We start from the raw sequence: 27128 nt of genomic DNA, 5'->3' as shown, positions 1-27128 counted from the left end.
CACTGCTCCCAGAATTTTCACAAAGGTGCTAGGGTCCCTTCTAGTGGTGCTAAGGCCAAGGGGCATTGCAGTAGCACCTTACCTAGATGACATTTTAATACAGGCGTCGTCCTTTCACAAAGCAAGGGCTCATACGGACATTGTTCTAGCCTTTCTAAGGTCTCACGGGTGGAAGGTGAACATAGAAAAAAGTTCTCTGTCCCCGTTCACAAGGGTTCCCTTCCTGGGAACAATAATAGACTCAGTAGAAATGAAAATCTTTCTGACGGAGGTCAGGAAATTAAAACTTTTGAACACTTGTCGAGTTCTTCAATCCATTTCTCAACCCTCCATTGCTCAGTGCATGGAGGTAATAGGACTAATGGTTGCGGCAATGGACGTGGTTCCCTTTGCTCAAATTCATTTAAGACCATTGCAACTGTGCATGCTCAAACAATGGAATGGGGATTATGCAGATTTGTCTCCCCAGATTCAGATGGACCAGAAAACCAGAGACTCACTCCTCTGGTGGTTGTCTCAGGATCACCTGTTGCAGGGAATGAGTTTCCGAAGACCGGAGTGGATCATTGTCACGACCAACGCCAGCCTCTTAGGCTGGTGCGCGGTCTGGGAGTCCCTGAAGGCTCAGGGTCTATGGTCTCGGGAAGAATCTCTTCTCCCGATAAACATTTTGGAATTGAGAGCGATATTCAATGCGCTCCAGGCATGGCCTCAACTAGCGGAGGCCAAATTCATCAGATTTCAGTCGGACAACATGACGACTGTAGCTTACATCAATCATCAGGGGGGAACAAAGAGTTCCCTGGCGATGAGGGAGGTATCCAAGATCATCAAATGGGCAGAGGATCACTCCTGCCATCTATCAGCAATTCACATCCCAGGAGTGGACAACTGGGAAGCGGATTATCTGAGTCGTCAGACTTTCCATCCGGGGGAGTGGGAACTCCACCCGGAGGTTTTTGCTCAGCTGATCCAGCTATGGGGCAATTCCAGATCTGGATCTGATGGCGTCACGTCAGAACTCCATAGTATATGTCTTCCCACCGTTTCCCCTTCTCCCCCGGCTAGTAGCCAGGATCAAACAGGAGAAGGCTTCGGTAATTCTGATAGCTCCTGCGTGGCCACGCAGGACTTGGTATGCAGAACTGGTGAATATGTCATCGGTTCCACCATGGAAGCTGCCTTTGAGACAGGACCTTCTAATTCAAGGTCCATTCGAACATCCAAACCTAGTTTCTCTGCAACTGACTGCTTGGAGATTGAACGCTTGATTCTAGCTAAGCGTGGGTTTTCGGAATCAGTTATAGATACTCTGATCCAAGCTAGAAAGCCTGTCACCAGGAAAATTTACCATAAGATATGGCGGAAATATCTTTGCTGGTGAAAATCCAAGGGTTACCCATGGAGTAAGATTAGGATTCCAAGGATACTATCTTTTCTCCAAGAAGGATTGGAGAAAGGTCTATCAGCTAGTTCCTTAAAAGGACAGATATCTGCTCTGTCTGTTTTGTTACACAAGCGTCTGGCAGCCATGCCAGATATTCAGGTGTTTGTACAGGCTTTAGTCAGAATCAAGCCTGTCTACAGACCTGTGGCTCCTCCATGGAGTCTAAATTTAGTTCTTTCAGTTCTTCAAGGGGTTCCGTTTGAACCTCTACATTCCATAGATATTAAGTTACTATCTTGGAAAGTTTTGTTTTTAGTAGCTATTTCTTCTGCTAGAAGAGTTTCTGAATTGTCTGCTTTGCAGTGTAATTCACACTATCTGGTGTTTCATACAGATAAGTTTGTTTTACGTACCAAACCTGGTTTTCCTCCAAAAGTGGTTTCCAATAAGAATATCAACCAGGAAATAGTTGTTCCTTCTCTGTGTCCTAATCCAGTTTCTAACAAGGAACGTCTGTTACACAATCTTGATGTGGTTCGTGCTTTAAAGTTTTATCTAAAAGCAACTAAAGACTTCAGACAAACATTGTCCTTGTTTGTCGTCTATTCTGGCAAGAGGAGAGGTCAAAAGGTGACTGCGACCTCTCTGTCTTTCTGGCTAAAAAGCATCATCCGGTTGGCTTATGAGACTGCTGGAAGGCAGCCTCCTGAACGAATTACAGCTCCCTCTACTAGAGCTGTGGCTTCCACATGGGCTTTCAAGAATGAGGCTTCTGTTGAACAGATTTGTAAGGCAGCGACTTGGTCTTCACTGCATACGTTTGCCAAATTTTACAAATTCTATACTTTTGCTTCTTCGGAGGCTATTTTTGGGAGAAAGGTTTTGCAAGCAGTGGTGCCTTCCGTTTAGGTTACCTGACTTGTTCCCTCCCTTCATCCGTGTCCTAAAGCTTTGGTATTGGTTCCCACAAGTAAGGATGAAGCCGTGGACCGGATACACCAATGTAGGAGAAAACAAAATTTATGTTTACCTGATAAATTTCTTTCTCCTACGGTGTATCCGATCCACGGCCCGCCCTGGCATATTGGTCAGGTTTAAATTATTTTTTTGTAAACTACAGTCACCACTGCACCCTATGGTTCTCCTTTTTCTCCTAACCGTCGGTCGAATGACTGTGGGGGGCTGAGCCTGAGGGGAGCTATATGGACAGCTTTGCTGTGTGCTCTCTTTGCCACTTCCTGTAGGGATAGAGAATATCCCACAAGTAAGGATGAAGCCGTGGACCGGATACACCGTAGGAGAAAGAAATTTATCAGGTAAACATAAATTCTGTTTTTGCATAACTTGAAAGACTGGTGTGGATAATAAATACTGCAAATTGCATTTATAATTATATTTGCATAGATTAGTAGACATCTTAAACTAAAATCCCTGTGCATTGTAGGTATAATTATATTTATAGTGTAATAATAAAGTCCATTATACACACTGGTTGGCAAACATCACTATAGTGATAAGGATGTCCTTTATGCAGGGGGGTATTGCCCCTCCATGGAGACTCCTATGACCAACAGCTCAATAAATGTGTGTTGTTAACCCACAAAAAATGTGCAGAAATAAAGCAGTTGCATCATTTTCTCTGTGTTTTGTAGAGAGGTTGTGAAGTGACATGGGATTTCTGTCAAAATGCCCTCTGTATGTAATGTTGTAATGCACATAAAGGGCTAGATTACGAGTGGCGTGCGAGCGAAAACATAATTTATGTAAGAACTTACCTGATAAATTCATTTCTTTCATATTGGCAAGAGTCCATGAGCTAGTGACATATGGGATATACAATCCTACCAGGAGGGGCAAAGTTTCCCAAACCTCAAAATGCCTATAAATACACCCCTCACCACATCCACAATTCAGTTTAACGAATAGCCAAGCAGTGGGGTGATAAAGAAAGGAGTAGAAAGCATCAACAATGGAAATTTGGAAATAATTGTGCTTTATACAAAAAATTATAACCACCATAAAAAGGGTGGGCCTCATGGACTCTTGCCAATATGAAATAAATGAATTTATCAGGTAAGTTCTTACATAAATTATGTTTTCTTTCATGTAATTGGCAAGAGTCCATGAGCTAGTGACATATGGGATATCTGTAGTGGGGAAACAGGAAGGCGCCAATAGGGTGATAACGTATAGACCCAGACAGGTGAGTATAAGGAGAGAAAAGGTACTCACAAGCAGGGCGGCACTTGAACGTGCCTAACCACGCGGGCCGGGACCACAGCGTCGCCCGGGAGACTCACAACGGCAACAACACCAATCCTCGAGCCGGACCAAGTTCCGTGTGGCCAATCAGGAACGCTGGATGATGACACACCTCCCTCTTCGTATGCCGATACTGAACACAGGCATAGAGGGTAGGAGACAGGAACAAACTGTGTAAGGCTCTCCCGAATACCGAGAGCTTGATTCACACAAGCCAACAAGCTTAGCGTGAAATTTCCTTTCCTCTATCTATATGAGGTGACCTTTTGTCAGACGCAGCTTATTGTACTCCTGTATTCAGAAGCTCATCTGTTAATCGCTTCCTTAGCATTGGTTAACTCCTACCCTCTATGCCTGTGTTCAGTATCGGCATACGAAGAGGGAGGTGTGTCATCATCCAGCGTTCCTGATTGGCCACACGGAACTTGGTCCGGCTCGAGGATTGGTGTTGTTGCCGTTGTGAGTCTCCCGGGCGACGCTGTGGTCCCGGCCCGCTTGGTTAGGCACGTTCAAGTGCCGCCCTGCTTGTGAGTACCTTTTCTCTCCTTATACTCACCTGTCTGGGTCTATACGTTATCACCCTATTGGCGCCTTCCTGTTTCCCCACTACAGATTTCCTAACCGTCTACGCACGCTACAGAAGAGCAGCCTTATATCGGATTGTTTGCTACATTCGTCACCATAGGCGCACCTCCATCAAGGACTTATTTTGTTTTTGATATCTGTTTCACATATGGGATATCAATACCCAAGATGTGGAGTCTTCCACTCAAGAGTCACTAGAGAGGGAGGGAATAAAACAAAAACAGCCATATTCCGCTGAGAAAATAATCCACAACCCAAAAATAAGTTTATTTTCACTTTTGAAAGAAAAAAACAAATCAAAAAGCAGAAGAATCAAACTGAAACAGCTGCCTGAAGAACTTTTCTACCAAAAACTGCTTCCAAAGAAGCAAATACATCAAAATGGTAGAATTTAGTAAATGTATGCAAAGAGGACCAAGTGGCTGCTTTGCAAATCTGATCGACTGAAGCATCATTCTTAAAAGCCCATGAAGTGGAGACTGATCTAGTAGAATGAGCTGTAATTCTTTGACTCCAAATAAGCTTGATGAATCAAAGGTTTCAACCAAGAAGCCAAGGAAATAGCAGAAGCTTTCTGACCTTTCCTAGGACCAGAAAATAAAACAAATAGACTAGAAGTCTTCCTGAAATTTTTAGTAGCTTCCACATAATATTTCAAAGCTCTTACCACATCCAAAGAATGTAAGGATCTCTCCAGAGAATTCTTAGGATTAGGACATAAAGAAGGGACAACAATTTATCTACTAATGTTGTTAGAATTCACAACCTTAGGTAAAAATTGAAAAGAAGTCCGCAAAACTGCCTTATCCTGATGAAAAAATCAGAAAAGGAGACTCACGAGAAAGAGCAGATAACTCAGAAACTGTTCTAGCAGAAGAGATAGCCAAAAGGAACAACAGTTTCCAAGAAAGTAGTTTAATGTCCAAAGAATGCATAGGTTCAAATGGAGGAGCCTGTAAAGCCCTCAGAACCAAATTAAGACTCCAAGGAGGAGAAATTGACTTAATGACAGGCTTAATACGAACTAAAGCCTGTACAAAACAGTGTATATCAGGAAGTGAAGCAATCTTTCTGTGAAATAAAACAGAAAGAGCGGAGATTTGTCCTTTCAAGGAACTTGCAGACAAACCCTTATCCAAACCATCCTGAAGAAACTGCAAAATTCTAGGAATTCTAAAAGAATGCCAGGAGAATTTATGAGAAGAACACCATGAAATGTAAGTCTTCCAAACTCTATAATAAATCTTTCTAGAGACAGATTTACGAGCTTGTAACATAGTATTAATTACTGAATCAGAGAAACCTCTATGACTTAGAACTAAGCGTTCAATTTCCATACCTTCAAATTTAATGATTTGAGATCCTGATGGAAAAACGGACCTTGAGATAGTAGGTCCGGCCGTAACGGAAGTGGCCAAGGCGGGCAACTGGACATCCGAACCAGATCCGCATACAAAACCTGTGTGGCCATGCTGGAGCCACCAGCAACACAAAAGACTGTTCCATGATGATTTTGGAAATCACTCTTGGAAGGAGAACTAGAGGCGGGAAGATGTAAGCAGGTTGATAACACCAAGGAAGTATCCGCGCATCCACTGCTTCCGCCTGAACATCCCTGGATCTGGACAGGTATCTGGGAAGTTTCTTGTTTAGATGAGAGGCCATGAGATCTATCTGTGGAACATCTGAACAATCTGAGAAAACACATCTGGATGGAGAGACCACTCCCCTGGATGTAAAGTCTGGCGGCTGAGATAATCCGCCTCCCAATTGTCTACACCTGGGTTATGTACCGCAGAGATTAGACAGGAGCTGGATTCCGCCCAAGCAAGTATTCAAGATACGTCTTTCATAGCTTGGGGACTGTGAGTCCCACCCTGATGATTGACATAAGCCACAGTTGTGATATTGTCTGTCTGAAAACAAATGAACGGTTCTCTCTTTAGCAGAGGCCAGAATTGAAGAGCCCTGAGAATTGCATGAAGTTCTAAAATATTTATTGGTAATCTCGCCTCTTGAGATTTCCAAACCCCTTGTGCTGTCAGAGACCCCCAAACAGCTCTCCAACCTGAAAGACTCGCATCTGTTGTGATCACAGTCCAGGTTGGGCGAACAAAAGAAGCCCCTTGAACCAAACGATGGTGATCTATCCACCATGTCAGAGAGTGTCGTACATTGGGATTCAAGGATATTAATTGTGATATCTTTGTAAAATCCCTGCACCGTTGATCCAGCATACAAAGCTGTAGAGGTCTCATGTGAAAACGAGCAAAGGGGATTGCGTCCGATGCTGCAGTCATGAGACCTAAAACTTCCATGCACATAGCCACTAAAAGAGAATGACTGAGACTGAAGGAGCCGGCATGCTGCAACCAATTTTAAACGTCTCTTGTCTGTTAGAGACAGAGTCATGGACACTGAATCTATCTGGAAGCCTAAAAAGGTGACCCTTGTCTGAGGAATCAAGAAACTTTTTGGTAAATTGATCCTCCAACCATGTTTCCAAAGAAACAACACTAGTTGATTCGTGTGAGATTCTGCAGTATGTAAAGACTGAGCTAGTACCAAGATATCGTCCAAATAAGTAAACACTGCAATACCCTGTTCTCTGATTACAGATAGTAGGGCACCCAGAACCTTTGAAAAGATTCTTGGAGCTGTTGCTAGGCCAAATGGAAGAGCAACAAATTGGTAATGCTTGTCTAGAAAAGAGAATCTCAGAAACTGATAGTGTTCTGGATGAATCGGAATATGAAGGTATGCATCCTGCAAGTCTATTGTGGACAAATAATGTCCTTGCTGAACAAAAGGCAGAATAGTCCTTATAGTCACCATCTTGAAAGTTGGTACTCTTACATAACGATTCAAAATTTACAGATCCAGAACTGGTCTGAACAAATTTTCTTTCTTTGGTACAATGAATAGGTTTGAATAAAACCCCAAACCTTGTTCCTGAGGAGGAACTGGCATGATTACCCCTGAAGACTCCAGGTCTGAAACACACTTCAGAAAAGCCTGAGCTTTTACTGGATTTACAGGAATGTGTGAGAGAAAAAAAATCTTCTCACAGGAGGTCTTACTTTGAAACCTATTCGATACCCTTGAGAGACAATGCTCTGAATCCAATGATTTTGGACAGATTTTATCCAAAAATCCTTGAAAAACCTTAATCTGCCCCCTACCAGCTGAGCTGGAATGAGGGCCGCACCTTCATGCGGACTTAGGGGCAGACTTTGGTTTCCTAAATGGCTTGGATTTATTCCAATTTGAGGAAGGCTTCCAACTGGAAGCACATTCCTTGGGAGGAGGATTGAGTTTTTGTTCCTTATTCTGACGAAAGGAACGAAAACGGTTAGAAGCCTTAGATTTACCCTTAGGTTTTTTATCCTGAGGCAAAAAAACTCCTTTTCCTCCAGTGATAGTTGAAATAATAGAATCCAACTGAGAGCCAAATAAATTATTACCTTGGAAAGAAAGAGATAGTAATCTAGATTTAGATGTCATATCAGCATTCCAAGATTTAAGCCACAAAGCTCTTCTAGCTAATACAGCTAAAGACATGGATCTAACATCAATTTTGATAATATCAAAAATAGCATCACAAATAAAATGATTAGCATGTTGCAGTAAGCGAACAATGCTAGATATGTCAGAATCCAATTCATGTTGCGCTAAATTTTCCAACCAGAAAGTTGATGCAGCCGCAACATCACCCAAAGAAATAGCAGGTCTGAGAAGATGACCTGAATATAAATAGGCCTTCCTTGGATAAGATTCAAGCTTCCTATCTAAAGGATCCTTAAAGGAAGTGCTATCTTCCATAGGAATAGTGGTACGTTTAGCAAGAGTAGAAATAGCCCCATCAACTTTGGGGATCTTTTCCCAAAACTCTATAGATTTTGCTGGTAAAGGATACAATCTCTTAAACCTTGAAGAAGGAATAAAGGAAGTACCTAGCTTATTCCAATCCCTAGAAATCATATCAGAAATAGCCTCAGGAATGGGAAAAACACCTGGGGAAACCACAGGAGGTTTAAAAACAGCATTTAAAAGTTTATTAGACTGAACGTCAATAGGACTGGTTACCTCAATATCCAAAGTAATTAACACTTCTTTTAATAAAGAACGCATATACTCTATTTTAAATAAATAAGTAGATTTGTCAGTGTCAATATCTGAGGAAGGATCTTCTGTTTCAGATAGATCCTCAGCAGAAGAGGATGAATTATTATGTTGTTGGTCATTTGAAATTTCATCAGCTAAATGAGAAGTTTTAAAAGACCCTTTACGTTTATTAGAAGGTGGAAATGCAGACAAAGCCTTCATAATAGATTCAGAAACAAATTCTTTAAAATTTACAGGTATATCATGCACATTAGATGTTGAAGGAACTGCAACTGGCAATGTACTATTACTGATAGAAACACTATCTGCATGTAAAATTTTATCATGACAACTATTACAAATGACATTCGGTGGAATAATTTCTACAATTTTACAACAAATGCACTTAGCTTTGGTAGAACCGATGTCAGGCAGCAATGTTCCAGCAGAAACTTCAGAGACAGGATCGGATTGGGACATCTTGCTCAATGTAAAAGAAAAAACAACATATAAAGCAAAATTATCTATTTCTCTTGTTAAGTGTATCCAGTCCACGGATCATCCATTACTTGTGGGATATTCTCCTTCCCAACAGGAAGTTGCAAGAGGATCACCCACAGCAGAGCTGCTATATAGCTCCTCCCCTCACTGCCATATCCAGTCATTCTCTTGCAACTCTCAACAAAGATGGACGTAGTAAGAGGAGAGTGGTGTATTATAGTTAGTTTTTTAACTTCAATCAAAAGTTTGTTATTTTTAAATGGTACCGGAGTGTACTGTTTCATCTCAGGCAGCATTAGAAGAAGAATCTGCCTGTGATTTCTATGATCTTAGCAGAAGTAACTAAGATCCATTGCTGTTCTCACATATTATGAGGAGTGAGGTAACTTCAGAGAGGGAATGGCGTGCAGGTTTTCCTGCAATAAGGTATGTGCAGTTAATATTTTTCTAGGGATGGAATTTGCTAGAAAATGCTGCTTATACCAGATTAATGTAAGTAAAGCCTTAAATGCAGTGATAGCGACTGGTATCAGGCTTATTAATAGAGATACATACTCTTATAAAAGTGTAATATAAAACGTTTGCTGGCATGTTTAATCGTTTTTATATATGTTTGGTGACAAAACTTATTGGGGCCTAGTTTTTTTCCACATGGCTGGTTTGATTTTTGCCTAGAAACAGTTCCTGAGGCTTTCCACTGTTGCAATATGAGTGGGAAGGGCCTATTTTAGTGCTTTTCTGTGCAGATAAAAATACTGACAGAGACATTCAGCTTCTTCCTGCATGATCCAGGACATCTCTGAAGGGCTCAAAAGGCTTCAAAGTCGTGTTTGAGGAGGGTAACAATCACAGTAGACTGTGGCAGTTGTTGTGACTGTGTTTAAAAAATGTTTTTGTCATTTATTATTCTGTTTTTGTTATTAAGGGGTTAATCATCCATTTGCAAGTGGGTGCAATGCTCTGCTGACTTACATACACTGTAAAAATTTTGTTAGTGTAACTGCCTTTTTTCACTGTTATTTCAAATTTTGTCAAAATGTGTTTCTCTTAAAGGCACAGTAACGTTTTTTATATTGCTTGTTAACTTGCTTTAAAGTGTTTTCCAAGCTTGCTAGTCTCATTGCTAGTCTGTACAAACATGTTTGAATAGGACAAGGATACTTGTTCATTATGTTTAAAAGCCATGGTGGAGCCCCATAGGAGAATGTGTACTAAATGTATTGATTTCACCTTAAACAGTAAAGATCAGTCTTTATCTATAAAAGAATTGTCACCAGAGGGGTCTGTCGAGGGGGAAGTTATGCCGACTAACTCTCCCCACGTGTCGGACCCTTCGCCTCCCGCTCAAGGGACGCACGCTAATATGGCGCCAAGTACATCAGGGACGCCCATAGCGATTACTTTGCAGGACATTGCTGCAATCATGAATAATACCCTGTCAGAGGTATTATCCAGATTGCCTGAATTGAGAGGCAAGCGCAATAGCTCTGGGGTTAGACGACATACAGAGCACGTAGATGCTGTAAGAGCCATGTCTGATACTGCGTCACAATATGCAGAACCTGAGGACGGAGAGCTTCAGTCTGTGGGTGACGTCTCTGAATCGGGGAGACCTGATTCAGAGATTTCTAATTTTAAATTTAAGCTTGAGAACCTCCGTGTATTGCTTGGGGAGGTATTAGCTGCTCTGAATGACTGTGACACAATTGCAGTGCCAGAGAAATTGTGTAGGCTGGATAAATACTATGCAGTGCCGGTGAGTACTGATGTTTTTCCAATACCTAAAAGGCTTACAGTAATTATTAGTAAGGAGTGGGATAGGCCCGGTGTGCCCTTTTCCCCACCTATATTTAGAAAAATGTTTCCAATAGATGCCACTACACGGGACTTATGGCAGACTGTCCCTAAGGTGGAGGGAGCAGTTTCTACTTTAGCAAAGCGTACCACTATCCCGGTTGAGGACAGTTGTGCTTTTTCAGATCCAATGGATAAAAAAATTAGAGGGTTACCTTAAGAAAATGTTTATTCAACAAGGTTTTATTTTACAGCCCCTTGCATGCATTGCGCCTGTCACTGCTGCGGCGGCATTCTGGTTTGAGGCCCTGGAAGAGGCCATCCATACAGCTCCATTGACTGAAATTGTTGACAAGCTTAGAACTCTTAAGCTAGCTAACTCATTTTTTTCTGATGCCATTGTTCATTTGACTAAACTAACGGCTAAGAATTCCGGATTCGCCATCCAGGCGCGTAGGGCGCTATGGTTCAAATCCTGGTCAGCTGATGTGACTTCAAAGTCTAAATTACTCAACATTCCTTTCAAGGGGCAGACCTTATTCGGGCCTGGTTTGAAAGAAATTATTGCTGACATTACTGGAGGTAAGGGTCATACCCTTCCTCAGGACAGGGCCAAATCAAAGGCCAAACAGTCTAATTTTCGTGCCTTTCGAAATTTCAAGGCAGGTGCAGCATCAACTTCCTCTGCTTCAAAACAAGAGGGAACTTTTGCTCAATCCAAGCAGGCCTGGAAACCTAACCAGTCCTGGAACAAGGGCAAGCAGGCCAGAAAGCCTGCTGCTGCCTCTAAGACAGCATGAAGGAGCGGCCCCCTATCCGACAACGGATCTAGTAGGGGGCAGACTCTCTCTCTTCGCCCAGGCATGGGCAAGAGATGTTCAGGATCCCTGGGCGTTGGAGATCATATCTCAGGGATATCTTCTGGACTTCAAAGCTTCTCCTCCACAAGGGAGATTTCACCTTTCAAGATTATCTGCAAACCAGATAAAGAAAGAGGCATTCCTAAGCTGCGTACAAGATCTCCTTGTAATGGGAGTGATCCATCCAGTTCCGCGGACAGAACAAGGACAGGGGTTTTATTCAAATCTGTTTGTGGTTCCCAAAAAAGAGGGAACCTTCAGACCAATTTTGGATTTAAAGATCCTAAACAAATTCCTCAGAGTTCCGTCATTCAAGATGGAAACTATTCGAACCATTTTACCCATGATCCAAGAGGGTCAGTACATGACCACAGTGGACTTAAAGGATGCCTACCTTCACATTCCGATTCACAAGAATCATCATCAGTTCCTGAGGTTTGCCTTTCTAGACAGGCATTACCAATTTGTAGCTCTTCCATTCGGGTTGGCTACAGCCCCAATGATTTTTACAAAGGTTCTGGGCTCACTTCTGGCGGTCCTAAGACCGCGAGGCATAGCGGTGGCTCCTTACCTGGACGATATCCTGATACAGGCGTCAAGCTTTCAAATTGCCAAATCTCATACAGAGATAGTTCTGGCATTCCTGAGGTCGCATGGGTGTAAAGTGAACGAAGAAAAGAGTTCTCTATCTCCTCTCACTAGGGTTTCCTTCCAAGGGACTCTAATAGATTCTGTAGAAATGAAAATTTACCTGACGGAGTCCAGGTTATCAAAACTTCTAAATGCTTGCTGTGTTCTTCACTCCATTCCGCGCCCCACGGTGGCTCAGTGCATGGAATTAATCGGCTTAATGGTAGCGGCGATGGACATAGTGCCATTCGCGCGCCTGCATCTCAGACCGCTGCAATTATGCATGCTCAGTCAGTGGAATGGGGATTACACAGATTTGTCCCCTCTACTAAATCTGGATCAGGAAACCAGAGATTCTCTTCTCTGGTTGTTATCTCGGGCCCATCTGTCCAAGGGTATGACCTTTCGCAGACCAGATTGGACAATTGTAACAACAGATGCCAGCCTTCTAGGTTGGGGTGCAGTCTGGAACTCCCTGAAGGCTCAGGGTTCATGGACTCAGGAGGAGAAACTCCTCCCAATAAATATTCTGGAGTTAAGAGCAATATTCAATGCTCTTCTGGCTTGGCCTCAGCTAGCAACACTGAGGTTCATCAGATTTCAGTCGGACAACATCACGACTGTGGCTTACATCAACCATCAAGGGGAACCAGGAGTTCCCTAGCGATGTCAGAAGTCTCCAAGATAATTCGCTGGGCAGAGACTCACTCTTGCCACCTGTCAGCGATCCATATCCCAGGTGTAGAGAACTGGGAGGCGGATTTTCTAAGTCGTCAGACTTTTCATCTGGGGGAATGGGAACTCCATCCGGAGGTGTTTGCTCAATTGGTTCTCCGTTGGGGCAAACCAGAATTGGATCTCATGGCGTCTCGCCAGAATGCCAAGCTTCCTTGTTACGGATCCAGGTCCAGGGACCCAGAAGCGGCACTGATAGATGCTCTAGCAGCGCCTTGGTTCTTCAACCTGGCTTATGTGTTTCCACCGTTTCCTCTGCTCCCTCGTCTTATTGCCAAAATCAAACAGGAAAGAGCATCGGTGATATTGATAGCGCCTGCGTGGCCACGCAGGACCTGGTATGCAGACCTAGTGGACATGTCATCCTTTCCACCATGGACTCTGCCTCTGAGACAAGACCTTCTAATACAAGGTCCTTTCAATCATCCGAATCTACTTTCTCTGAGACTGACTGCATGGAGATTGAACGCTTGATCCTATCAAAGCGTGGCTTCTCCGAGTCAGTAATTGATACCTTAATACAGGCACGAAAGCCTGTCACCAGGAAAATTTACCACAAGATATGGCGTAAATATCTTCATTGGTGTGAATCCATGAATTACTCATGGAGTAGGGTTAGGATTCCTAGGATATTGTCCTTCCTCCAAGAGGGTTTGGACAAAGGATTATCAGCTAGTTCTTTAAAGGGACAGATTTCTGCTCTGTCTATTCTTTTACACAAGCGTCTGGCAGAAGTTCCAGACGTTCAGGCATTTTGTCAGGCTTTAGTTAGAATTAAGCCTGTGTTTAAACCTTTTGCTCCTCCATGGAGCTTAAACTTGGTTCTTAAAGTTCTTCAAGGGGTTCCGTTTGAACCCCTTCATTCTATTGATATCAAACTTCTTTCATGGAAAGTTCTGTTTCTGATGGCTATTTCCTCGGCTCGAAGAGTCTCGGAGTTATCTGCCTTACATTGTGATTCTCCTTATCTGATCTTTCATTCAGATAAAGTTGTTCTGCGTACAAAACCTGGGTTTTTACCTAAGGTGGTTTCTAACAAGAATATCAATCAAGAGATTGTTGTTCCATCATTATATCCTAATCCTTCAAAGAAGGAACGTCTTTTGCATAATCTAGACGTAGTCCGTGCCTTGAAGTTTTACTTACAGGCTACTAAAGATTTTCGCCAAACATCTAACCTGTTTGACGTTTACTCTAGACAGAGGAGAGGTCAGAAGGCCTCGGCAACCTCTCTTTCTTTTTGGCTTCGGAGTATAATCCGTTTAGCCTATGAGACTGCTGGACAGCAGCCTCCTGAAAGGATTACAGCTCATTCTACTTGAGCTGTGGCTTCCACCTGGGCCTTTAAAAATGAGGCCTCTGTTGAACAGATTTGCAAGGCTGCAACTTGGTCTTCCCTTCATACTTTTTCCAAATTTTCCAAATTTGATACTTTTGCTTCTTCGGAGGCTGTTTTTGGGAGAAAGGTTCTACAGGCAGTGGTTCCTTCCGTTTAAGTTCCTGCCTTGTCCCTCCCATCATCCGTGTACTTTAGCTTTGGTATTGTTATCCCACAAGTAATGGATGATCCGTGGACTGGATACACTTAACAAGAGAAAACATAATTTATGCTTACCTGATAAATTTATTTCTCTTGTAGTGTATCCAGTCCACGGCCCGCCCTGTCCTTTTCAGGCAGGTCTAAATTTTAATTAAACTACAGTCACCACTGCACCCTATGGTTTCTCCTTTCTCGGCTTGTTTCGGTCGAATGACTGGATATGGCAGTGAGGGGAGGAGCTATATAGCAGCTCTGCTGTGGGTGATCCTCTTGCAACTTCCTGTTGGGAAGGAGAATATCCCACAAGTAATGGATGATCCGTGGACTGGATACACTACAAGAGAAATAAATTTATCAGGTAAGCATAAATTATGTTTTCCTTAAATTACAGTTTCAGGAATGGGAAAAAATGCAAAAGCATAGGCCTCTTGATAGAGAAGAAGCAGGAGGCAAACATGAATGGGGTATTGAAATAATGAAAAAATTTGGCGCCAAGTATGACGCACAACGTAACGTAAACTTTTTTGTCGCCAAAAATGACCGGAAATGACACATTTGCGCCACTAATGACGCCGCCGTGTGAAAGGTCTCGGCGTCACGTATGACGCCGGAAATGATGAAGTTGCGTCATAAACGTATCTTTTCGTGCCAATAAAAGTTTGCGCCAAAAATTACGCAATAAAGTCTAGCATTTGACGCACCCGCGGGCCTAACACCCACAATTGCAAAAAGTAGTCAAATTGAAAAAAAGACTAAACCCCAGGTAAGGAATAAATTTCTTAAAGTGTTTACATTCCCAAATATGAAACTGACAGTCTGCAGAAGGAAATACATGAACCTGACTCATGGCAAATATAAGTACAATACATATATTTAGAACTTTATATAATTGCATAAAGTGCCAAACCATAGCTGAGAGTGTCTTAAGTAATAAAAACATACCCAAAGACACCCATCCACACATAGCAGATAGCCAAACCAGTACTAAAACAGTTATTAGTAGAGGTAATGGTAAATTGAGAGTATATCGTCGATCTGAAAAGGGAGGTAGGAGATGAATCTCTACGACCGATAACAGAGAACCTATGAAATAGACCCCCGTTAGGGAAATCATTGTATTCAAATAAGTGATACTCCCTTCACGTCCCTCTGACATTCGCTGTACTCTGAGAGGAATCGGGCTTCAACAATGCTGAGAAGCGCATATCAACGTAGAAATCTTAGCACAAACTTACTTCACCACCTCCATAGGAGGCAAAGTTTGTAAAACTGAATTGTGGGTGTGGTGAGGGGTGTATTTATAGGCATTTTGAGGTTTGGGAAACTTTGCCCCTCCTGGTAGGATTGTATATCCCATATGTCACTAGCTCATGGACTCTTGCCAATTACATGAAAGAAATGGGGTTTATCATGGCTCTTTGAATGCATAGGAAGTAACGAGCATTTCTTTCTAAGGTGGTGATAATCCACGAAAATCTTTACTTGTGGGAATTCATCACCAGGCCACCAGGAGGCAAAGACACCCTACAACAAAGCTTTAAATATCCATCCTACTTCCCTTTTCCTCCCAGTAGGATGTATAGCCAAGGATAGGAGGAAGGAGTAAAATTGGGTGGGTTTGTGGACTATCTCCACCAAGAAAGAAAGGAATTTATAAGGTAAGAATAAATTATGTTTTCTTTCTAAGGTGGTGTAAGTCCACGAAAATCGTTACTTGTCGGAACTAATACCCAAGCTGTAGAGTCCATGAAGAAAAAACGGATGGGAAAGAAAGAAAAGGCAGACACCTATTTACCAGGAACCCCCGCCTGAAGAATCTTCCTTCTAATAAACAGCCTCCGCCGAGGCAATCCCCTCAAAAAGATAAAACATTGAGAAAGTATGTAAGCAGCACCAAACTGAAACCTTGCAATTAAGTTCCACTAATACCACATTCTTGAAAAACCAAAGAAGGAGACACAGAACGAGTTGAATAAGATTGTCTGTCCGAAAGTTGCTACGAGAACCAAACTCTTAAACTAAGAAGCAAAAGAAATAAAAGCTGTCTAAAGACACGATAACCGTAAAGGAGCAACAAGCAGGATAGAAGACTGCTCTTAAATAAAAAGGTGAACGACCAGCATACATTCCCAATACTGAATAAGAGAATGCTGTAGGAAGAAAACCAAACAAAGACCGGAAACTATGTTGTGTTGATGAGAACAACAGACACTGAAAAACTCAGAAAAAATCTAAGATGCACACACTCTACTAGTCAAAGTATTTTTTTTAACAGAACAAAACTTCAGACATTGCGAGAATACTGCTTGGATCAACTTGAGAATAAGAGATATTTAAAGCTTTGTTGTGTGGTGTCTCTACCTCCTCCTAGTGGCCAGGTGATAAATTCCCACAAGTAAGGATTTTCGTGGACTATAACCACCAAGAAAGGAATTTATCAGGTAAGAATAAATTGTTATTACGAGTTGAAAGTAAACGTGTTCCCTTGAGCGCCAATGAATTTAATGAGCGTCGGGATAGCGGGACTTCAGAGCTCTGGTTAACTGTTAGACTCGACTAAAAAGTTGAACAAAACGCAAGCAAAATACATTTAAAAGAGCAGTTACACCCATAATAACACTGATAAAAAAAAGTTTTAATAAAATTATTTCATAAAAAAAGTTATGAGGTGTGTTAAGGACTTTAACATAGGGATACATACATATACATGTCCAAATATGTATATGTGTGTGTGTATATGTTATATATATAACATGAAAAATTAGATTTATGCAATATTCATATTTAATAAAGTGTTTGTGTATTTAATGTAATATTTCACATTCTAATGTTCTTCACATAAAGAAATATGTTCCACGTATTTATAAATAGATATTCATATATATATATATATATATATATATATATATATATGAAATATATATATATATATGTATATATATATATATATAGGGTTTGATATATAATTCCATCTTAATGGGAGGAGAGTCCACTGCTTCATTCATGACTTGTAGGAATTAAGAACCTGGCCACCAGGAGGAGGCAAAGACACCCCAGCCAAAGGCTTAAATACCTCCCCCACTTCCCTCATCCCCCAGTCATTCTTTGCCTTTCGTCACAGGAGGTTGGCAGAGAAGTGTCGGAAGATTCAGAGTAGTCTCTTATGGAGGGTAGTTCTCTTCGGAATGGGACAGGAGTTTTAAGTAGTCCTGTCAGCCTCTCAGTAAGAGCTTGGATGAAAGTCAGGAGATGTAGGGAGAGTCTTTCTGCAAAACCATCCCGACTCAGATTAACAGCTCCATAAGCAATCGACGTTGATGAGTTTCGCTGCCTGCTTTCTGCACTCAAGTCCATGTCAGGAGAGATGCTACTACCCTGTCACACTTGAAAGGCTGTGTTCCTGTTCCACGGCATAGATTCTGGTAAGATTGTTTCATTTATACAAATTTGATAACGCAAGAAGACAGGGTCACAGTGTGTCTCCTTTTATCTGTAGAATCAAGGATTACTATCATCGGAAAGGGGATTATTGAACAAAGGGGGATTTATGCATAATATTCTTTATTGTGTTTAATGCTGCGACATGTGTGAGATGAGGCTCTGTCAATGTGTGAACAGTCAGGTTTTCCTTAGAGAGATATCGATGCAGCCTTTTTGATGCGTTTTCTCATTAGTGCAGGGGCGGTTTTGCATGGCACTCCATGTGACCGGGTGTGGCCTCTTTAACTTCTTCTTTCTTGACCGACGGTTGCAGGAGACAGTGTTTTCTCTGTTGTCCGGGTCATATAGGAGGTGGTGAGCGCTCCGGCCATTGGGGTATAAAGGTGCCATTTAATTGGATCTAGTCCGTAATAAAAGCGCAAGCTATGGAGGATTCTGATATGTTAGAGGGTACTCCCTCTTTAACCAAATCTAATTCCTGTGTTTATTGTGAAGAGGATCCGCCTGCTCAACTATGTTCCATTTGCTTTGATAACATTGCAATATCTCAAAGGAATAAGATATTTAGTACAACTGAGCCTTCCACCTCTGAGGGTTCTCCGTCCCGCAAGGTGCGTTCCCTACATTCATCTCTGATTACACATGCAGCTCCCCAGAGCACTACTAATCCTCCAGCGGGAGGGGCCCCTTGGCCGCCAGATTTCGCTGAGCAGTTACAAATGGCGGTCTCTGCGGCCTTCAATGCCTTACCATGCCCTGCTAAACGCAAACGAAAGGTGAAACATAAATATCCGTCCCAGGGGTCATCTACTCTGTTGGATGTCTCTGATAGATTAACAGCTGATGAAGACGACTCCAACTCTTCGGAGGATGCACTTTCTGGGTCGGAATCAGCGACTTTTAGACCTCCGGCTGTGGAGGAGCCAGACTTTAAGTTTAAGATGTAGCATTTGCGCTTTCTGTTGAAAAGGGTGCTTGCTACGTTAGATGTTCTGGAACCGAAACTACCAGAGAAGCCTTCAATCTCTAAGCTAGATAGGATTTACGAGGACAGAGTGGTGCCTCAGACCTTCCTGGTCCTTGTTAAAATCGCTAATATTATTAAGACCGAATGGGAGAAACTTGGCTCATCCTTTCCTACCTCTACTTCTTTTAAAAAACTACTATCCGGCTTGAAGATAGATCTTCGTTCAAGGAGCCCATGGATAAAAAAATGTAATCCATTTTGAGAAAGATGTTTCAGCTCATGGGGTTCATTTTTCAACCTGCAGCGATGGTCGCTGCGGTGGCTGGGGCTGCTATTTACTGGTGTGATGTTCTATCAACTATGGTTGAGGTGGAGACTCCCCATGAGGAGATACAGGAACAAATTGAGGCCTTAAGGGTAGATAATTCATTCATCTGTGATGCAATTATACAGATTATTCGCCTGAATGCCAAGACATCAGGTTTTTCTGTTTTAGCCCGTAGGCCTCTGTGGTTAAAGTTGTGGTCTGCTGACATGACTTCCAAGTCTAGATTACTATCCCTCCCTTTTCAGGGGAAAGTTCTTTTCTCTTGTAAGGTGTATCCAGTCCACGGATTCATCCATTACTTGTGGGATATTCTCCTTCCCAACAGGAAGCTGCAAGAGGATCACCCACAGCAGAGCTGTCTATATAGCTCCTCCCCTAACTGCCACCTCCCAGTCATTCTCTTGCAGCTCTCAACAAGGGAAGTAGCTATAGAGATGTGGTGCATTAAGGTAGTTTATCTTCAATCAAAAGTTTGTTATTTTCAAATGGTACCGGACTTGTACTATTTTAGCCTCAGGCAGAAAGTTGAAGAAGAGTCTGTCTGTGGTCTTTGATGATCTTAGCAGGTTGTAACTAAGATCCATTGCTGTTCTCACACATAACTGAAGAGATGGGTAACTTCAGCTGGGGGAATAGCGTGCAGGGTCTCCTGCTCTGAGCTATGTGCAGTTTTAAATTTTTCTAGAGAAATGATATGCTAGAAAATGCTAACAAAACCAGATTTATTTAAGGTAAGCCTGATTACAGTGATTTAATAACGACTGGTATCATGCTTGCTGTAAAGGGTAATATTTTTATTATTTACTCACATTACTGAATAGATATAACGTTTGCTTGAAGGTGTATGAACGTTTATTACATATTGGTGATAAAACTTTATTCTGGGGCCCAGTTTTTTCCACATGGCTGACTAGATTTTGCCTAGGGATAGTTTTTTAAGGCCCTCTCACTGTGAGTACATTTTGGGAGGGGCCTATTTTCGCGCCTAAATTAGTTTTTGCAGTTTGAGACATCCAGCTTCCCTGAAGGAGTCCCCTGAACATTTAGGACCTCTCTATAGGGTTTTTGTGCCTTCCAAAGTCGTTGTATCCTTTCCACCATGGACTCTGCCGCTGAGGCAGGACCTTCTACTTCAAGGTCCCTTCAAACATCCAAATCTAATTTCTGTTGAACAGATTTGTAAGGCGGCGACTTGGTCTTCGCTTCATACTTTTTCTAAATTCTACAAATTTGATACTTTTGCTTCTTCGGAGGCTATTTTTGGGAGAAAGGTCTTACAGGCAGTGGTGCCTTCCGTTTAAGCGCCTGCCTTGTCCCTCCCTTCATCCGTGTCCTATAGCTTTGGTATTGGTATCCCACAAGTAATGGATGAATCCTTGGACTGGATACACCTTACAAGAGAAAACAAAATTTATGCTTACCTGATAAATGTATTTCTCTTGTGGTGTATCCAGTCCACGGCCCGCCCTGTCATTTTAAGGCAGGTGTTTTTTAATTTTTAAACTACAGTCACCACTGCACCCTATAGTTTCTCCTTTCTCTTGCTTGTCTTCGGTCGAATGACTGGGAGGTGGCAGTTAGGGGAGGAGCTATATAGACAGCTCTGCTGTGGGTGATCCTCTTGCAGCTTCCTGTTGAGAAGGAGAATATCCCACAAGTAATGGATGAATCCGTGGACTGGATACACCTTACAAGAGAAAACAAAATTTATGCTTACCTGATAAATTTATTTCTCTTGTGATGTATCCAGTCCACGGCCCGCCCTGTCATTTTAAGGCAGGTGTTTTTTTAATTTTTAAACTACAGTCACCACTGCACCTTATAGTTTCTCCTTTCTCTTGCTTGTCTTCGGTCGAATGACTGGCAGGTGGCAGTTAGGGGAGGAGCTATATAGACAGCTCTGCTGTGGGTGATCCTCTTGCAGCTTCCTGTTGAGAAGGAGAATATCCCACAAGTAATGGATGAATCCGTGGACTGGATACACCACAAGAGAAATAAATTTATCAGGTAAGCATAAATTTTGTTTTTTTTTACGGGCCTGGACTCTATTATATCCACGGTCACGGGAGGCAAGGGTGCTTTCCTACCGCAGGATAAGAAGAATAAACCTAAGGGGTCTACTTTTCTTCCCTTTCGTTCGGACAAGTCCAAATGCCAGCAACCTGCCGCGAAGACCAAACAGTCCAAGGGATCTTGGAAACCAGCTCAATCTTGAAACAAAGCCAAGCAGAGCAAGAGGCCCGCCGAGACAAAATCAGCATGAAGGGGCAGCCGCGCCAGCTAAACAGCACATTTTGGAATTCATGTGTCTCACAAAGAGCAGTTGAAAGCAACCAACTCAACAGTTACAACCAGGAGTCTAGGCGAGTGCAGGCTATAAGCGGCTGAAAAATACTCTCTAAGCAACAGATGGACTAATCTTCATTAGTTTTGAAGATCTCCATATAAAACATCACAGACTGCGTGGCTATGGGGGACTACCAGGCCTCCGTGCAGAGATCCAAGATGGCGACTACCTAGTGGGATGAAGAAACCCTGTAACGGTTACATACTCAGTTCTTACAGCTGAAGCCAGTTCTCCTGAATGTCCTGGAAAGGAAACTTCTATCTAATGACTATCCAGCACCACCAATGGAGCTGCAAGCTCCTTCTGACGACTCCATATATGTGAACACTGAGCCGATCTTAAGCAAGAGCGAACAGGATAGAGTCATGCTGTTAAGGAGCAAAGGAGTCCCCCACACGTCGAACACATCAGTCAGGGCCAAGTCAAGTATCCATTTGAACTTACCTACACCACCACAACCGCGACATTTCAGCGGACTAACAATACCCAGCTGCCGAAATATGAGCTCATATCTCTGGAATTCTTTGTTATCTTCCGGCTTTGTCTTACTGCTCAGAGGCTCTCCCGACAGTCCTGAAGCTCTGGGGACAATTCATCAACGATCAAAACGAACACTAAGCAAGGCAGGAGTAGGTTAAACTGAGTATTTATTATTACATCGTATTAGATCAGGGAGCCCACAATGGGAGAACTCTAGCCTTAAATATGTTATATACCTCAAATTGGATGGACTGTTTCCTCTCTATATTTAAAGATTAGGTTTTTTTCAGTTTGTTCAAATAGCGTAATTACACAGATTTTAATGTTGGGAATGTACATACTAATATTGTTATTGTATTTTATAAAGGTCCTAAACTGAGCTGCTTGGTCAGAATATATTTGCAAGCTCAATAGATGCATATTGGGGAGACCTATCAGAGTCTATTCTGTTTATAGTTATAGATACTTTATTTGTTGTCATCTGATGAACACAGGTTAATAATTTAATGCTGGTTAATATGTTAGTATATATATTAAGGGGTGATAGTATTATAGCTGCAGACCTTTGTGAAATCCTGATGGACTATGAAACTGTTCTAAGCCCATTTGATAATTGATCTACAAAAATGTTAGCCATGTCAGATACTAAACTAACTATTTGAACCTACGTTTTTTGCCGCCGGGTATAGGGCCCATGCTCATGTGGCAACCTTACATTCGCCTCAACATTTACACAACAACGCTTTGTTCTGCAGATTACATGTCTGAGGCTAGGTACAGACCAATTCATGTTCAAAAGTGTTATATTTATATTCTGTGGCTTTATCAAATGTCTACCCTCAACCAATGTCCTTATATATAACCCCACTAGAATAGATACAGCCAGAATCACGTAGAGGCTACCCTATGGCTATAGCAGGACTCAGGGCAGTCCCATATAGATATATACACCTTAACAAGGTCTTCCAGATATCCTATAACCTACACTACCCTCTCCATTAATTGACACTTATATAAACATCTCGAACCATTTCGTTCTAGCTCATAAAGTATTGTACTGTCCCCCCCTTGCCCCAACTACTGTTTATTAGAAAAATGAAGGAAAATGTATCCCTAGAAAATCCTTCCTGTTGATGTTACTAGCCTACTGAGGGCCCATGAGGCCCATGCTTTGTGGCAGACTTATTTCCTATTTTCCCACCTGTGTCACCTTGCATTGAATCTCCGGACTCTACGTATATATGAAGGATGGTTATGTTTAATAGTTCTTTACACAAGAGTCCTAGAGCTGTATCTTGAGGTATTAATTGATACTGGCCCTTGTTTTTTCCCTTCTATCCTTGACTAGAGATCACCTTTGTGCCCCCACACTACTAACAACTTAGGTACTATTATTGATCGAATGCAGGCTGGACCTGCACTGGTGCCTTAACATACAGTCTCCCTACCCATACCATCATAACTGAGATGCACAACCCCTGTTATACGTATCACCTTAGAGTCTTAGGTTTCACTATGCTAGACATAGTTTCAGCTCACGCTTTGTTTTATTGCAGCTTGTTTATCTTGAGTCAGGATGCAGTAGCTTACTTTGCATTCTTTGGAAATGCACGACTCTCTGATATACCTTGTTTATTGTATTTAAACTACCACCCTCTCCCCCCCCCCCCTCCCTCACATTATGGACCTCCTAGTCTCGGAGGGCTAACTTCGCGGTTTACCTTGCTTATACCGCAACCTAACTAATTTCTTCACATTTTCCCCACACAAGTTCAGTTGCAGTTTTTGAATTCAACGCAACATAACTACATATCTCATCATGCTAATTATATAAAGGAAAAAATTCCTCCTCTATAGTGCTTTAAATTTTCCAGGGTCCATGAGCGGCCCCACGTGTCATTGGAGGTAATCTCACTTATGATAAATAGAGGTTGTAACTTTATTTTGTACTGTAACATTTTTTTTAAACTTCTTATTAATAAGATAACTCCATATTGTAATAATTAGCAAACTGTCATTTGATGTACATGAACATATTATTGTACCTGTTGAAAACCTCAATAAAAATTATAAAAAAAAAAGGTTCTATTCCTATTGGCTATTGCATCGGCACGCAGAGTCTGAGTTGCCGGCCTTGCAATGTGAGCCTCCTTACCTGTTTTTTCACACCGATAAGGCTGTCCTACATACTGGGTTGGGATTTCTTCCCTAGGTTGTGTTGAATCGTAACATCATTCAGGAGATAGTAGTTCCTTCCTTGTGTCCTAACCCTTCTTCTTCAAAGGAAAGGTTACTTCATAATTTGGATGTGGTTCAAGCCTTGAAGTTCTATCTTCAGGCCACGAAGGAATTCAGACAGACTTTGTCTTTAATTGTGGTGTATTCGGGGAAGCGCAAGGGGTAGAGGGCCTCTTCCACTTCCCTATCTTTTTAGTTGAGGAGCATTATTCGCTTAGCCTATAAGAAGGCGGGACATAAGCCTCCTCAGAGGATTACGGCTCACTCAAATAGGGCTCTGGCTTCTTCATGGGCCTTTAAGAATGAGGCCTCTATGAAGCAGATTTGTAAGGCGGCTACTTGATACTCCTTACATACTTTTGGTAAATTTTACAAATTTGATGTTTTTGCTTCGGTGGAAGCGGCTTTTATGAGAGAGGTTTTGCAGGCTGTGGTGCCCTCACTTTAGGTTCCGCCTCCTTTTGCCCTCCCGTTTTTTCCATTCATTGTCCTCTAGAGCTTGGGTGTTTGTTTCCCACAAGTAATGAATGAAGCCGTGGACTCTCCTCCCATTAAGATGGAAAACATAAATTATGCTTACTTGATAATTTAATTTCTCTCTGTGGGAGGAGAGTCCACATGTTCTGCCTGTTTCTCCGGTGGGTGGACCTAAATTTATTTTTGTTCTTTTGGCACCTTTTATACCGTGATATTTATACTACTGTTCCTTGTTCCCTTGGTAGAATGACTGGGGGATGAGGGAAGTGGGGGAGGTATTTAAGCCTTTGGCTGGGGTGTCTTTGCCTCCTCCTGGTGGCCAGGTTCTTAATTCCCACAAGTAATGAATGAAGCCATGGACTCTCTTCCCACAGATGGAAATGAAATTATCAGGTAAGCATAATTTATGTTTTTAAAACACGAACATCACATATATACAATATATATATATATATATATATATATATATATATATATATATATATATATATATATATACAGTATATATATACACTGTGTATGTGTGTATATATATATATATATATATATATATATATATATAAATCATATTCTTCTATGGAATGTAAAATATTCATGTTTGTTGTCAGGCTAGCAGACTAGAGATAATGCGATTGAGTTTGCACATGAGGGTAAGGATGTTATTTTCCACTTTTTGCGCTCCATTGGAGTCTTAGGGAATACGTTAACGCTGTATTGATATTCGGAGTCCGGCTTCTTTGCACATGTCAGGTTACCGCTTGTGCGAAAACATTTTACATTTAAGTTGATATACACGCACTACCTGACATTCACAAAAGCCTCCTTCTAGCAAAGTTAACCCATTAGCGCAAACTACCATTCCACTCGTAATCTAGCCCACAGTGGAGAAGGAATGCTTTCCCTGTAAAACTGCTTCAGATGCCTCAAGGACATTGGTGGGTAGAATAGTTGCTGCTGCGTTAGCTTTTTAAAAAATTGATCTAAATGAATGTGAGGATGTCTGAATGTAATAAAATCTAAAGGTATGATGTATGTATTATGTGTACCCCCCTAGGGTTGCTTGCAAGAGCATTTAACCTGTATTTATTTTTTTGGGTCCAGTGTAATTCATCACTGGACTTTGATTTGCTCTGTCGTTGTCGTCCCCATATTCCAATGGTCCAGTTTTTCTGATAATGTCCTTGTATACCTTGGTGTAATATACTGTTACTTATGTGGTACTGTTTTTTTTCTTTGTTAGTTTTTTGTTGGAGCCAGATAATATCATCAACCAGTGCCATTTTCCATCATATTGTGAAATCTTTGGCATTTTGTTCTTATGCAAAACAGCAGCATTGTAACAAACTATTTTTGTTTTTCTCAGAAGTTCAGGATTCACTCATTCTCCACTTGAAGGACATGGAGCAACGGTTCCCACAGGATTTGAAAAATGCTGTGAATTCACTTCCTGCAAAGTCAGCTGCAAAACTCCAAGTTGTTATTGGCCGGGTGTAAAGTTCGGCTAAACATATTCTAGTGAGTGCTAACCATACACTACCACTTTTATGATATATTTATTGTTTATAGTATAAGTTTATTATATGTATTGTCTTAATAGCCCATGTTTTCTATCTTTCTTGTCTGTCTAACATATACCCTCATTTTTAATACACATTTATCACTTTTCACACTTTTGTCTGTTTTTTAGAATTGACACCACTCTTTCTCCGTATGTTTGTTGGACAAGGATGAGTTCACATGTTCCGGTTCTGTTCGAGTTGCAGTTAACAACCTACCCATGGCATGGTTCTAGGACTGTTTATATAGCAGACAATATTAATACAATGAATTAATGCTCTTCGACCAATCTGAGCACCAGCATTAAAGCAATAAAATGGGTCCTGTTCTAAAGACATTCTTTTTTTACTTGTTTGTACATTGTGTATAGTTCCTTAAATAGCACAATAAGAAATGGACAAACCACAGAATAGCTCTAGGTATAGAATTTGTGTTCAGATGTGTATATGCCATATGAATGTGTTTGAAAGAGATGATTCCTTTTCTCATTTGAGTTTCAGTATCTAACAAGTTGTTAAAAATAGCTGATCTCTTGGGGATTTTAGCCACAAGAAGAAAGAAAACATTATTAGCCTAGTAACTCATCTATAGGTTGCTGGTCATTGCTTGGTATCATATATCCTATTTTATACATCATTAGCATTTCCTGCGATACAGAGTAAAAATACAAGCTAGTATTTTTTGAGAGAAAAATAAACTGTCCTAACTTGGTGAAGTTTCTATGTTCTTCACAGGACAAGTTAAGAATCTCCTTTAGAACTCTCCAAAGTGCCATGTGATGGCCTTTTTTTCTGGCTGTGTTGTAAATTGCGATGCTTATATAACTAGTTAATTCCCGCTGATAAGGAAAGATGATTAGTAAAGTAGGCATTCATGTCATTTAAATTTGTCATCC

General features: G+C 41.5%; 1 protein-coding gene across 2 annotated transcripts in view; it reads left to right on the top strand.

The window, feature by feature from the left end:
* The window catches only part of IPO4 (importin 4), a 722238-nt gene extending 695668 nt beyond the window's left edge, over nt 1-26570 (top strand). The window contains exons 30-31 of one of the 2 annotated variants that reach the window (XM_053702364.1): nt 26043-26191; nt 26364-26570. In XM_053702364.1, the coding sequence (XP_053558339.1) occupies nt 26043-26170 (128 nt within the window). In that variant the 3' untranslated portion in view covers nt 26171-26191; nt 26364-26570. Of the gene's footprint in view, nt 1-26039; nt 26192-26363 lie in introns of both variants that reach the window. The other variant, XM_053702363.1, reaches the window with a different exon arrangement.
* Nucleotides 26571-27128: the final 558 nt, after the last annotated feature.

This window comes from Bombina bombina, chromosome 2, assembly GCF_027579735.1.
Source record: "Bombina bombina isolate aBomBom1 chromosome 2, aBomBom1.pri, whole genome shotgun sequence".
Taxonomy (NCBI): domain Eukaryota; kingdom Metazoa; phylum Chordata; class Amphibia; order Anura; family Bombinatoridae; genus Bombina; species Bombina bombina.
This window is presented reverse-complemented; position numbering and strand designations above follow the sequence as displayed.